General features: G+C 55.8%; 1 protein-coding gene across 6 annotated transcripts in view; it reads right to left on the bottom strand.

The window, feature by feature from the left end:
- Positions 1-13,671, bottom strand: part of TJP3 (tight junction protein 3) — a 29,547-nt gene extending 15,876 nt beyond the window's left edge. For 4 of the 6 annotated variants that reach the window (XM_082381760.1, XM_082381764.1, XM_082381761.1 and 1 more), the window contains exons 1-4: positions 5,105-5,309; positions 1,078-1,134; positions 853-962; positions 16-118 (exon numbers count right to left, since the gene is read on the bottom strand). In XM_082381760.1, the coding sequence (XP_082237886.1) occupies positions 16-118; positions 853-962; positions 1,078-1,134; positions 5,105-5,122 (288 nt within the window). In that variant the 5' untranslated portion in view covers positions 5,123-5,309. Of the gene's footprint in view, positions 1-15; positions 119-852; positions 963-1,077; positions 1,135-5,104; positions 5,310-13,437 lie in introns of those variants that run through there. The other 2 variants (XM_082381763.1, XM_082381762.1) reach the window with 2 other exon arrangements.
- Between the last annotated feature and the right edge of the window lie 740 nt (positions 13,672-14,411).

Below are 14,411 nucleotides of genomic sequence, written 5' to 3'. Positions count from 1 at the left end.
CGAGCCCCCACTCACAATGTTGGCCACTTTTGTGCAGGTCTTGAGTATCTGAATGGCGAAGGTGGAGGTGACACTCTCCATGGAGACCCCATTCACCATGACGATGTGGTCCCCTGTCCTGAGGGAGGAGGCTGGGTCTCAGGGAGGAGACATCACCCAGGAGCCCCTCTCCCCAGGCCTGCCCTGAGGGCCCCTGGCAGGTACCCCCACGTGTACAAAGCCTGGTTCTGATTCACTGGTGTCCCCAGACTCATGAAGACATTTATCCTTCTGGGCCTCAGTTTCCTCATCTGTAAAATGGGGCTAATCACAGAACCCACATAATAGTGAAATGCAATCATAGAACATAAGCTGCAATTACACCTGGTGTCCCTGTACCCCCTCACTCCTTTCTCTCGGGCCCCCTCTTCCTGCTTTTCTCCCCTTCTCTCCCTGTCCGTTTCATACTCTCTCTCTCTGAAGCTGGTCGCTGATTCTGAGCTGAGCCATATCACCCGTCAGCCTCTTGGGTCCCAGAACCATTTTCCCAACATAACTCCCAGGAGCCTCCTACCCACAAGGGCTCAGGACACTGGGTCTCTCTCCCTCCAGCCAAAAAGAGGTTCCCAGGATATTTGCTCCAGGCACATCCTGGGGCCACTATGACCCCCAGAACTCATCAGAGGACCAGTGCCTTGAGGAGAGTGGGGGCTAGTCACTGACTGTCCTGCTGCCAACTCCAAGCCCTGTACTGACAGAGTTGGAAGGCGCCAGGCACTTTCCAGCCTCCTGGCTTTGGCCCACACGGTTCCCTCCTCTTGATGTGTCCCCCCACCCCCACCCCCGCCGGAACCCGGCTGCCTTGACACTCACTGTAGCCGGCCCTCAGCTGGTCCTCCAGGCACCACATCGGACACAACCACTGATCCACTGGGCCGGTCTCGGCCACCAGATATTGCAATGCCGAAGCCTCGGCGGGGGTCCTGAGGGGGGATGAGAGACAGAACGTGATTTTGCTTCTCATTGGGACAAAGGCTGTCCTGCAGGGACCAACCCACCATTCCCGTCAGCACCCACGCAGAGAGAGGGAGGCCCCACCTTGCTGATCGTGGCTGTGTGCTGTTCCCAGATGGTCAGCTCCTCCATGTCCAGCACCTGGTGGGAGGTGACAGGGAAGGTGGACATGAGGTCTATCAGAGCAATCAGGGGTCCCCATACCTGGGTGTGGAGCCTGGCTCTGACACTCCCATGGCCCAAGTCTGTGAGTTAGTTGCTACCTCTCTTGAGATCTCAGTTTTCTCACCTGCAAAATGGACTTAAATCAGTGGTTCTCAATCCAGGACCATTCTACCCCCTCCCCCAGAGGGCACTGGGTGGCATCTGGGGACATCTGTGGTTGTCATGACTGGGGGGTGCTCCTGGCATCGAGGGGGTGGGGGCCAGGGGTGCTGCTCAAACCCCTACATGTAGTGCACAGTCAGACCCCACCACAAACAATGATCCATCTCCAAATGTTAATAGTGCCATACTGTGGTGGGAGCAGAGGAAATGTGAGTCCTTGTCACTGTACCTCTGGAAGGTCTGGCTCAGTCCCTGCGGGGGGCGGGGGCGGGATCTAGCAAGGCCTGCAGACACAAGGGTCTCACTCTGCTCCAGACACTCAGGGCTCCTCGATGTTCCTCCCACACACCAAGCCCGGTCCTGCCCCAGGACCTTTGCACGAGTCATCTCCTCTGCCTGGATCTCTCTTCCCCCAGATCTGCACCTGGCCTGCTTCCTCACCTCCTTCTCCCAACCACCCTGTCTGGAGCTGGACCGCTTGCCATCCCACAACAGACCAGTTTATCCTCCTTTCCCTGATTCCTCATTCACAGAACTTGTGATCCCTTGACACTCTCTAGATTTTTAAAATCTGGTCACTGCCCTTCTCCCTCTAGAATATTGGCTTCAGAGGTCAGAGATTTTTATCTGCCTCATTCAAAGTTGAGCCTGAGTGCCTGGATCATAGGAGAGATTCTAACTATCTAAGGAATGAATGAATGAATGAAGTGCTTCCTTTGCGCCAAGCACTTCACAGGTACGATCTCATTTAATCTGCTCACTAAGGGGCATTCTATTATCCCCCTGTCACAGAAGAGGAAAGCCAGGCACAGAGAGGGGAAGTCACTTGCCAAGGCAACAGAGCAATTGGAGGGTGGGGCTGGAGGGTGGGGCTGCGGGGCGTGGATTCTGTTATTTTCAAGCCCAGGGTATAGATGAGATCACAGGCTCTGGGAGTAGAGGTCACTCAGCCGGGAGGTACTGGCAGAAGGGGGGGAAGTGGAGCCAGCCTCCACCCATCCCTTACCTTCTGCGGGGCTGTCCCACTCCCCCGGGGACCTTGTAGAAATGACGCTCCCTCCCCAGCCTGGTTGCCCAGCTCAGCACTGCGAGGGCGGGGGATTCCCTGTGAGCCCTCCGTTGGTGTGATGTGTTCCGGTGCCTTTTCTTAGAGGTTCCCGGGAGAGCAGCATTCCAGGCTCCCCGGAGGTAGGAAGGGGGCGGAGAAGAGGGAAACAAAGCCAAGGGCAGGGCCTCACGGACCCTCCTGGGAGCCAGGTCTGCTCTCTCAACTGAGCCTCAAATCCTGCAGTCTGCCCTTTGCTGGCTGTGGTGGTGCCTCTCCAGCCTCATCTTCCCCATCTGTGAAGTGGGTACCTCCCTCACCCCCGCCGTCCCGTCTTTCAGCGCTGAGGTGTGGGAAGCGGGCATGGAGTCATGCACAAATAGCAGAAGGAGCCTCTGGGAGAGATGACAGTGTTGTTGTGAGAAGTAATAATAATGACCTTCTTCCTCTGCATAATATTACTAAGCAAGACTATTCCGTGCGCTGCCAGCGAGCGCATTGCACGTACCCATTCATTTACTCCTGAGTGACCTCAGAAAGTGGCACTTCTCCTATTCCTGCCTTCCTGCCTTACAGGGGAGGAAAAGGAAGCCCAGAGAGGTTCAGTAACTTGCTGGAGCTCACACAGCACTCCACAAACCTTGGCAGCCCATCCCATACCTTTAAATCTTAACCACCGGGCTACAGTATCCTTCTGCTTTTTTTTTTTTTTTTTCCTTCTGAACTTATTTTTCAGAACAGAATCTTTTCACTTGCTTTGATTCTATGCTTAGTGTCATTAGACGGCCTCCCAGAATTTTGGTTTCCTGGCCTTATTTTAAGAAACAGCGCACAGGGAATCAGGGCCCCTGAGGGGGCAGGCGCAGGGGGCTGGGGCTTGTCCCAGCTTGTGTAGGTTTGCCTCCATGGATACGGCAGGACTCTCCATGACCCATGGGGTCACGCCTAACGCCACATCCCACCTCAACTTAGTTCACCTCCAAACATTTCCCTGGCAGTCCCCTGTGCCTTGTTACCCTCCAAGGATGCACACAGCTGCCCCAGACACTCAGGTCTCAGCTCAAACGCAACCTCCCCAGGGGACCCTACTAGACTAGCCAATCTTCCCTGGCACCCTATCACCCCTCCCTACTTAATTTATGAGGTTTTATTCATGACATCTAAAACCATCTTAAATTATCCTGTTTAATCATCAATTAGTGAGTTTCTGGTCCTTCCTCTTGGGCTGTGAAGGCTGGGCAGGGCTGTCTCTCTGGGTACGTTGGTGATGGGCCCTCCAATCAGCTCCTTTCCAGGCTTTTGCACATGCTGCGCTCCCTGGCAAACTCTTATTCATCCTTCACAGCCCCAGTTGCCATCGTCTCTTCCTCCAGGAAATGAGTCCTCAAGGCCCCCCGCCCCCCCCTCATTTTACGGCTCTGATTACTGGGGCCTGGGATGTCCCAGTCCACCTGTCTCCCCTACATTCCTCTAGTCAGGGGATTCCTAGTGGGCAGGGCTGGGGGCCCTGGGACCCCAGCATTGTCCCCACAAGACCAGGCCCGCGGGAGTTTGAGGAATGCGTGAATGGTGGAATAAAAGGCTGATTCCACCAGGAACTCAACCAGGTACGTCCTGAGCTCCTAGCCTCCTCAGCCCCGCCCCCGTCAAGGTGCGCTCCGAGGGGGCGAGGCCCGGGCCTTCGTCCTCGCCCCCTGCCACGCGCGGGACAGAAACACCGGAGGGCAGACGCCTCCAGAGGGACAGGTCTTACCAAGTCACACCGCCCCGGGCACTTGGCTACCAGGCTGCTGTCTGCTCTCCCCCTCCCCACTCCAACCTCTGGGAACAACGGCGGGGGTGGGGAGGGGGAGGGGAAGGGGGGGTCACAAATACTCGAGCTGGGGACTGGATTCTGGGAGCGGTTCCTTGCTGCCGGGAAGGAGGCGGCGGGAACCAGAACTGCCCGGCCCCACAGCCTCGGGCGGTCCGGCCTGGGGCGAGCCACGTAAACAGCCTAGGCCTGTTTACCCCTCTGGGGCCCGACCTGAGACCCAGTGGGGTGGGTGTGACAAAGTCGATTCAAGCTTCAGCCCTGGAGAGCGAAGTCCCCCCAGACAGAGCCACAGGGATTCCCTCTCGCAGCCCTGGTCGGCTTGCTCGGTGCAAAACGGAGCTCTCGACGCCCATGTCTACCAGGTCGCCCAAGTGAACGGCTCTGTATACAGTAGGCACCCAATAAATGGGGATCCCCTCGTCCGCAGCCTCACCGCATTCGCCAAAGCCGCTCCCGCCCACAAATGAAGTCCCTGCCCACGGTTCCACCCTTAGTGCTGAAGCTTAACTCCGCTGATCTCCCGGGAAACCGGGCACCTACTACGTGCCAGGCGCTTTGCAACACACTTTTGTCCTGGAATCCTTCCTACGCCCTTCTGTAAGGTGACCATCATCCACTTTATAGATGAGGTTCGGAGACGCATGGATTCACCGGCCCAAAGTTACGCAGAAAAAATGGGATTTGAACCCAGGTCTACCTGCGAAGGCAGACCCAGGACAGAGGAAGCCCCCGGAGGCCGCTTTGGAGGCCAGTGGGCGCGGACGCCTCTGCCCGTGCAGCCTCGGGCTAGCCACTACATTCCTCTGGGCCTCAGTTTCCCCATCTGTTACCTAGGCAGAGGGTGATCTGGGGTCCTGGATCCAGGTCCCAGCCCGGACCCCACCTCGGTCCCCTCCCCCTCCCGCCCTCGGCGGGCTACTCGCCTGGAATCTCACCGCCATAGTCCACCCGGGGGCCGTCCAGTGCCTCTGCCCCAGGTGGGGCTAGAAACAATTGGTCCCCACCCTGGCGTGAGGGAGGAGGCTGGGGAGGGTCGCGGCGAAGCAGGTGCCCGGCTCTCGCCCTCCTCCAGTCCGCTCCGCCGCCGGGGCTGCACCTGCACCTCTTCCTCCTCCTTGGCCCCTACCGGCCCCGCCCCCGCCCCGACACGCCTTCGGGACGCCGCCGAGACAGCCTTCGTCTCCCCTTCCCCTCCCAACACAGGATCCAGGCCCAGGGGTGGGAATTCCAGGCCGGGTTTCCCGCCCAGCTGAGCACTAGCCAGCGGCAGGGCTGGAGACCAGCCAGGCAAGGCTGCAAGGAAGACCCGACAGGGATTACAGCCGCGTTCGGAACGGAGCCTGCGCTTCGGAAAGTTTAACATCCGCGGAAAAACTCTACATGTTGAAATTCAGTAGGGAGACCTGTTGGATTAGGAGCTAGTCAAGGGTCAGAGACCTCAGGAGCATAGGGCTGGTCTTTCTCGGGTCACCCATCTTCAGGAGGTTTACCCTATTTTAGAGAGAGAAAACGGAGGCCCAGGGAGGCCAGGGGCATGGACTTTCTGAAGGCGCACAGCGGACGCCTCTGGGCCTGCCCCGAATCCAGTGGTACCCGCCTGTCTTCACACCTAGCACCTGGCTGGGTCCCCAGCTGGGGAGGGCGGGGCGGCGAAGGCGGAGGAAATTCTTTAGGCTCCTCTGAGTTAAGGTCAGGCTTCCTTCTCCTCACCCAGCCCCACCCTCAGGAGCCCGGTCTAGGAACTACAGGACAAGAGCAGGAAACCCTCTACCTGGGGGTGAGGGAGGGAGGAAGTCACCTGGATGGGTGGAGCCACCATCGGCCCCACCCACACATTCCTTTGTGCTTAAAAAAAATAGACCCTGAGGCCCAGCTGTTCCTGTGCCCCACCTCAGGCCAAGGTTGAAGGGGCAAATCTGGGCATAGACACCCCTTCCCAGCCTCATCCAGTCAGGACTGGGCAGAGAGGAACTCCAGACTATGGGAAGGGGGGAGGCAGAGGGGAAAATGGGGGATCAGGGAAGTGTTCCTGGAGGAGGGGGTATTGCCACTAGGGATTTTAGGGTTGGATAAGAGTTTGCTAAGTGTAGAAGGCAGAGAATATAATCAAAATCTTTGAGGCCCCCAAAGTTGATTTCTCACCACTCTCCACTGCAGTTATCTCCCAAAACCTAGTCTGGAGACCCCAGTTAGCCAGAATCAACCCCTCAAGGGTCCCCAAAGGGCCCCAAGGCAATAAACATTTGCAGAAGCCCCCTTCTAAGGACCTGCTTGGAACCTCATGGCTAAAGGGGAAAGCTCAGCCTTTCCCGACATGACCTTGTGTCACCAGCAGGTGGCACACAACATGATTTTAGGTAGAAGAAAGTCAAATATTTTCTAAATAGATGTGTATTTGCTTTAATGACTCATAGGACAAAACATAAATAAGTTCCCCACTGCCACGTGCATGCAGGGGTTCATGGCTGCGATTACTGGGGAGGACTGGGGAGGAGTTACTGATTGGATGTAGGTCTGGCAAAATCAGACAAGTAAGCTGGCTCATGCTTATTGAGTGTTTGCTTTGCTCCAGCCACTGTTACACAGATATCCACGTGACCATTTTGCAGCTGAGAAAACTGAGGCCAGATGGGTCGAGTGGCAAGCCCAAATAGAAGAGCTGGATTTGGCCCTGGATTTGGCTCTGTTTGACCCCACACCGCTCAGTCTATACCAGTGCTTCTCACTGTAGGGTAATTTGCCCCCCATCCCCCAGCCTGACACCCCAGGGAACGATTGGGCGCAAAAGCCAATAGTGCTGAGGTAGAGAAACCCCACTTTAAACCCCTCTAAGAAGGGGGGCAACCACCACAAGACACATGGTCTTCCTTCAGCCACCTCACATACTCATGCCCTGCTCAAGAACACTCACTGGGACTTCCCTGGTGACGCAGTGGTTAAGAATCCTCCTGCTAATGCAGGGGACATGGGTTTGATCCCTGGGCCAGGATGATCCCACATGCCTCGGAGCAACTAAGCCCGAGTGCCACAACTACTGAGCTTGCGCTCTAGAGCCAGGGAGCCACAACTACTGAAGCCTGCGTGCTTCAACTACTGAAGCCTGCACGCCTAGAGCGCGTGCTCCACAGCAAGAGAAGCCCCTGCTCACCGCAACTAGAGAAAGCCCGCGGGCAGCAACGAAGACCCAACGCAGCCAAAAATAAGTAAATAAATAAATTTCAAAAAAAGAACGCTCAGTGTCTCCCTAATACCCATCGGATGACGCTGTGCTCAAATGCAGGGCTTTGGAGAAGGGTGCGTCCAGTGCTGCCTCACAGGCCAGAGGCGGTGTCATTCATGCATTCATTTTCCCACCTATTCAGTCATTCACTCAACAAAAATATTGCAAGCCCCTGCTATGCGCCAAGTACAGAAAGGACAGGTGATGGGGGACGGAATTCCCGTCTGAAATTGCAGTGCAGACTACAACCGGGAGGGGGCAGTGTGCGCATGGCCGGAAGGGAGGATTCAGAGGAACCTGTGGGATGATCCTCCTCTGCCCCTTCTGAGCGCCTACAGGGAAACTGAGGCCCAAAGGGGGTAGGGACTGGGTTGAGGTCTCCCAGTGGGTCGTGGTCGCCAGCAGCGGTGGGAGCCTGGGGGGTTCGTTCACGCTGGGAGCTGGGGGTCCCCCTGGTGTAGGCTGCTTTGCGGGGCTGCAGGAGGCTGAGGTCTTATCTGTGGCCTAACAGGTCTGACCAGAGCCCAAGAATGAAGCAGCTCTGCAGCCTGGCTGGGTGCTGGCTCATTCACTCGAGGTTTACTGATCGCCCACTGTGTATACCCAGCACTGACGCAGACCCAGTCCCTGCCCTAAAGGAAGCCAAGGGTCCTCAGGTGAGATAGACAATAATCAGATCATCACGTAACAGAAATAAGAAGTCCCACTTAGATTTCTGAGAGCATAGGTACAGAGGCACAACCTGGGCTGGGGGCTCCGGGAGGGCTTCTCTGAGGAGGTGGTACTGAGATGAATAGAAGTGACCTAAGTGAGTGGTATCTGGGCAGAAGTAACAGCTAGACCTGAAGCAGGTGAGGGAGGCGCCGTGGGAGAGCTGGTACAAAGGTCCTGGGGCAGGACCATGCCTGGCGTGTTGGAGGAACAGCGAGGAGGCCCGTGTGGATGGAGCAGAGCGAGTGAGGGGGAGAGAGGGAGGAGGGGAGGGCAGGGAGGGGACAGGGCAGGTCGTGCAGGTCCCTGTGGGCTGCGGGGAGGACTTGGGTTTTTACCTCCAGGGAGGTGGGACCCTGGAGGGCTGTGGGCAGAGGAGGGGCGGGGCCTGACTCGGTGCTCACAGGCGCGCTCTGGTGGCCACTGCCGAGAGGACAGACTGGGGGCCGTAGGCGGGAGCTGGGGGAGCAGTGAGTCCAAACCCAGAGGCCCTGCAAAAAAATGTTTTAAATAAACATTTTATTTTGAGGACTTCCCTGGCGGTCCAGTGGTTAGGACTCGGCGCTTTCACTGCCGAGGGCCCGGGTTTAATCCCTGGTCAGGGAGCTTAGATCCCACAAGCCACACAGCGTGGCCAAAAAACAAAAGAAACATTTTATTTTGGACTAGTCTTAAATTGACAGAAAAGTTGTAGATATAATTTAGAGAGTCCCCCTATGCTCCTCACCCAGTTTCTCTCAACATTAACATTTTACATGACCACCACGGTATATTTGCCAAAACTAAGAAACTACATTCTCATCACTATTAACTAAACTCCACGCTGTATTCAGGTTTTACTAATGTGAAATCTGCACCAGGAGCCCATCCAGTATCCCACAGTGTGTTCATGTCTGTGGGATCACATCTTCTCGGGCTCCGCTCCCCTCGTTCCGTGACCTTTTCCATCTGGAGGAGACGGGTCAGGGATTTTGTACGATGCCCCTCATTTGGGGTTTGTCTGATGCTTTCCTCATGCCTGGACTGGGGTTATGGGTTCAGCCAGAGGGCTCAGGAGGAAGGGCAGTTTCTGGGTGGGGTGGGCTTGCTGATGAGCACAGCACTGAGGAATGTCCCAGCGGTTGGCACCATGCGGGTCCCGGGGCACCTTAGGGCGAGTACTTTGATGTTGGAGGGAGGGGAAAGCGAGGACGGGGTGAAGACCCTTCTGGGGGCGGCTGGAGGGGGCTCACAGAGGCTGTCACCCACCCCCCACCCCCTATGTGGGAGGAAGCCCTAGAAGGAAGCTCCACGGCAGGGGGCAGAGTAGTGCCTGGCGAGAATCCCAGGCCCTCTGCTTCCTGCCTCAGTTTCCTCATCTGTATAATGGAACCTGGTTCCGACTTCGAGCGCTATGATCAGGAAGGTTCACAAATTAAAGCAGCTGGCACGTAGCAGTTGCACAGAAAGGTTTGCCTGGGTGCTCCTTGTAGTTCCTCCACTCAGGCCAGAAAGAGGGAGACAAGCCCCCACTGGGAAAAAATGGAAGGGAGTTATGGTGTCCTCCAGAGCTGGATGGGGACCACCTGCAAAATTGTCTATTTCAAGCTTCCATCGTTGTGTGCAATGGCTGGGGGAAGAACCCAGGCCCCTGACACCTTCCTCACCATCCCTGGTTTCAGTCTGGCCTCTGCACCTGTACCCACACCAGCTCCCCCGACTACACCCCATGAAAGGTCCCCTGAGACCCCACCCCTCATGTTGCTGACCCTTATCTGCCTTGAGGCTGAGCCTGCCACAGCCGGAATGTGTCCTGCTAAAGCACACAGCACTGGCCTTTCTATTCTGTTCAGAATCGTAGGTGGTTCCCCATGAGCTATTCATTCATTTATGGAGCACCTACTGCATACCAGGCACTGTTCTGGGAGCCTAGGACACTGCAGAGATAGAGCTCACAGACCAGCACGGAGAGCAGACATTCAACAAATAAGTCGGGACTTCCCTGGTGGTCCAGTGGTTAAGACTCAGCGCTTCCACTGCAGGGGGCGTGGGTTCCATTCCTGGTCAGGGAACTAAGATCCCAAAACCAAAAAATAAATAAACAGTCTCAGCAATGAGCGTGCAGTTAACAAGCTGTGGCTTTAGCTCAAGAATATTCCATAGCTCCCTAGCATTCGGTCAAGGATATTTATTGAGCATCTGATCAATGCCAGGCTCTGGGTACCCTCTTTAGATAATCTGTGCTTCTTATGGTCTTCGAAGTATTTTACAACTCTGTAAATTATAAGAAACTGGTGGTATCTCAAAAGATTCTTGTCCATAGAAATACAAATGAATTTTGTCCCGTGGAGACCACTGATTATTTCCCTGTGGCTATTGACCAGCTTTACAACTATTTGTAAATTCATTTCAGCATTGATTGCCTGTGTGTGTGTTCTTTCTTAATATTCTCTCCTTTTTTAAAAATTAATTAATTAATTTATTTATTTTTGGCTGCGTTGTGTCCTCGTTGCTGAGCGTGGGCTTTCTCTAGTTGCGGCGAGCGGGGGCTACTCTTTGTTGCGGTGTGAGGGCTTCTAATTGCGGTGGCTTCTCTTGCTGCGGAGCACGGGATCTAGGCGCGCGGGCTTCAGTAGTTGTGGCTCGCAGGCCCTAGAGCACAGGCTCAGTAGTTGTGGCACACGGGCTAAGTTGCTCCGCGGCATGTGGGATCTTCCCGGGCCAGGGACCAGGGCTCGAACCCGTGTCCCCTGCATTGGCAGGCGGATTCTTAACCGCTGCGCCACCAGGGAAGTCCCAATATTCTCCCCTTTAAACAATTTGTAAAATCTTGCTGGTTCTCATATTAATTAATGAGTTAAGTAAACTCATAAAGCACCTGTTTGTTTTATATTAGTATAGAGTCATGCTTTTACATTTTTGAAAAAAAAAATGATCCCTTAACTCCATTACACCGAAAGCCTTCTTCACTCTAGCATCCAAGGCTCCTCCCTGAGGAGAGTCCCAACTACTCCGTCTTACCTGTTACCATCTTCAAGTCCCAGAGCATTCTTCCCACTTTTCTTCCTAATCATCCTGAACTCTGTCTTTCGTAGTCAGCAAATGCTGTTGGTTCTCCCCAAATCTGTCCAGAATCTGCCCACTTCTCCTCACTTCTGAGCCCCCACCTGGTCCACCGCATCCTCTCCCACCTGGACCAGCTCAGTCCCCTCCATCCAGGTGCCTGGTTACGCCCTCACCACCCACAGTCTGTCCTCCCCGCAGCAGCCACCAGAGGGCACCTGTGAGCACCTGAGTCAGGCCTCGCCCCCTCTACCCACAGCCCTCCAGCCTGCACGACCTGCCCCGTCTCCTCCCTGCCCTCGCCTCCTCCCTCTCTCCCCCTCACTCACTCTGCTCCAGACACACAGGCCTCCTAGCGGTTCCTCCAGCTCGCCAGGCATGGTACTGCCCCAGGGCCTTTGCACGGGCTATGTGCTCTGCCTGCAATGCCCCTCCCCCAACTACTCACTTCTTTCAAGTCTTTGTTCAAATGTCGCCTTCTCAATGAATTCTCCCCTAATCTTTCTACTTAAGACTGTAAAACACCCCCCTGCCTGTTTTACTCCTATCCCTGTATGTCTTTCACTTTTTTTTTTTTCCCTGTAAGACTGACCATCCTCTAACCCAGGATACAATTCAGGATACAATTTACTTCCTTATTGTGTCTCTTGTTTCTTGCCTGTCTTCCTCCACCAAAACACAAGCCCCACAAGAGCAGGGATCTTTGTTTCTCTTGATCACCCCTGAATCCTCAAGCCCCAGAACAGCACTCGGCACACAGTAGGTGCTCCATAAATGCAGGTTCATTCCCTGGGCACCCCCGCCCCCCCAATCATGTTCCCCGCTAACCTCAGCCCATTCCAAAGGGTGTCAGGCTCCACCTTGAGCAAACACAGCTCCCCTGGTGCCAGGCCAGACCCGAGGTGGAAGAACAGGAACCCAAACTCCCGCGGTGGACTTTCCCCAGAACTGGGGCCACACAGAAGCCCTGAGCCGGGGAGGCAGGACTCTTACAGATTCTGAAACTGGGGTATTGGCTGGGGGCATAGGCAGCCCCCAGACCTCCCCACTCTCCGCAATTTGACTCCTATCAGGCTGACAGCCCTACTTTACTCTGCAGCCCAGGGCAAGTGGCTGCCCCTCTCTGAGCCCGGGTTCGACCTCCGCAAAACAGGAAGGCAATGGGACATTGCCACTGGCTTGGCATTCTGAGTTCTGATTTGGGGTGGGACAGTTTACCTTGACCCCTGCATGACTGGGAATCTATTACTTGCTCTATCATATGCTGTTCTCAGCAGCCCTGCGACATGGTGACTCTTATTATACCCAGTTTACAGAGTGGAAAACTGAAGCCAGCTCTATTTGACTCCATGGGTTTTTCTCTCCAAACCCAGGCAGGGTGGGATCTGACAGTCGAGATGTCCCCGCTCCCAACCCCACAGACCCCAGATCTTAAGCAGCTCTGCTTCCCGGGAGTGACCCCAAATGCCAGGCCGGCTCTATACCCTGCAACTGGGACGCTCATGCCTCCCGAGCCCCAGAGGGCCCTCTTGGGCCCAGACAAAGAGCCTTGAGGCCTTGAGGTGCAATCAGACACTTGGCTGGCTGGGAAGTTCTCTTTGTCCTGCACTTTTTGGGAGCAAATGACCCAGAAAAAGCTCTTGCCACTGGATCCCTGTCTTCTCCTGGGTCTAAGCTTCCTTTGCCCGGAGACCATCCTGGCTCCTTGCCCACAGTCAGCTCTGCAGACTGTTGTGACAACCATCCATCCGCCCCTTCCTGCACTTCTCCGCTGGGAGATTTCACCCAGAGAAGAAATCAAGATAAGTAAGATAAGCCTCCCCAGAACCCCCCGTTCCCCCAGCTCCAGCACCTGGAGAGGGGTCAGAGATGAGATGCAATTGTCTGAAAACTTGGGGGCCTCTTACGAAGTACCAGGAGGCCCAGATACCAAGCAGGTCCCAGGCTGCCTCACCTGCCATCTCCCCGCCAGCCTCCCCTCCTCAGTTTGGGGGATCAGAGGCCAGTGTGTGCCCCCTCAGCCCCCCTGCAACAGCCGGGGCCAACAATGACCCTCTGAAGTCTGTGGCTATGGCATCCTGGGCGGGCTGCCAGGGGCAGTAACCGCCGGCCAGATAATCCCTTAGAAACTATGTCAAATGCCCACACAGCGGTGTCAGTTTCCTGCTTTCCGAGGAGCCTGGTGGTGGGGGGAGGTGACGGGGGGCCCAGGACCCCACAGTGGGGAGCCCAGTCTGGGCAGTGCCTTCGGGATGGTGGGCAGATCGGGGTGGGGGGACTCACCTGTCTAGGAGGCTGGGTGGCCTCTGGGCAGACGACAGGAGCTAGGGCCTGGGCTTCCGCCTGGCATCAGGGGCGGGGAGGGGACCCGAGGCTTGAGCTCTGGTCTCCCCACCTGTTTGCCCAACTTTGCCTCCCTGCGGTGGCCACAGGCTAGCCGGTCCCGTGCCAGGTGGAACCAGCAGGGCGACAGGCGCAGGCAAACCAGCGAGAGTGAGAGAGACCTGGTTGGGTGTGTTGCTCTGTCGCAAGGTGCTCTCACGTGGGAGCAGCTGACCTTAACCCCTGCCGGCCCAGAGGCCAGGGACGCCCAGTCCCGCCCTGCTTGCACAGGCCACCGCTGAGCCCTTGGCATCAGCAAGGGACTGGCTCATGTGGCAGGTCCTTGGGAGACATTTGTGGAAAAATTCAAGGATGAATGAATGAACGGCGCATCCCTGCCCACCCCCCCCATCCCCTCACTGCTCGCCTTGCCTTCCACCAGGCACAGCGTCCCACCGCTTGTGGCAGGGCTGCTCCTTCCCTCCCCGCAGATCTGAGCGCAAATTCTGCTTCTGTGCCACCAAGTGACTGGCCGGATTCCCACACTGAGAATTTTCTATCACTTCCCAGCTGGGCAGCTTTGGGCAAGTCACCAGCCCCCCAGTTTCCTTATCTAAAAAAATGGGAACAACGGGGACGTCCCTGGCGGTCCGGTGGTTAAGACTCCACGCTTCCAGTGTTGGGGTCACAGGTTCGATCCCCGGTTGGGGAACTAAGATTCCACATGCCGCGCGGCGTGGCCAAAAAAAAATATGAAAATAATAATAATAATAAAATGAAAACTAAAATAAAATTTAAAAATGGGAACAACACTGGCGTCTGCTCCTAGGGTTGTTTCCTACAGTAAAGTGAATGAACGTCCGTCCATAAAGTGCTGAGAACTCTTCTGGGCACACAGTAGAATTGCACCTTCCAGCTGCGACCCACAGGTGGCT

Source organism: Balaenoptera borealis (assembly GCF_965194805.1).
Source record: "Balaenoptera borealis genome assembly, chromosome: 2".
Lineage (NCBI taxonomy): Eukaryota > Metazoa > Chordata > Mammalia > Artiodactyla > Balaenopteridae > Balaenoptera > Balaenoptera borealis.
Note: the sequence above shows the minus strand (reverse complement) of the source record. Positions and strands in the feature narration are given on the sequence as shown.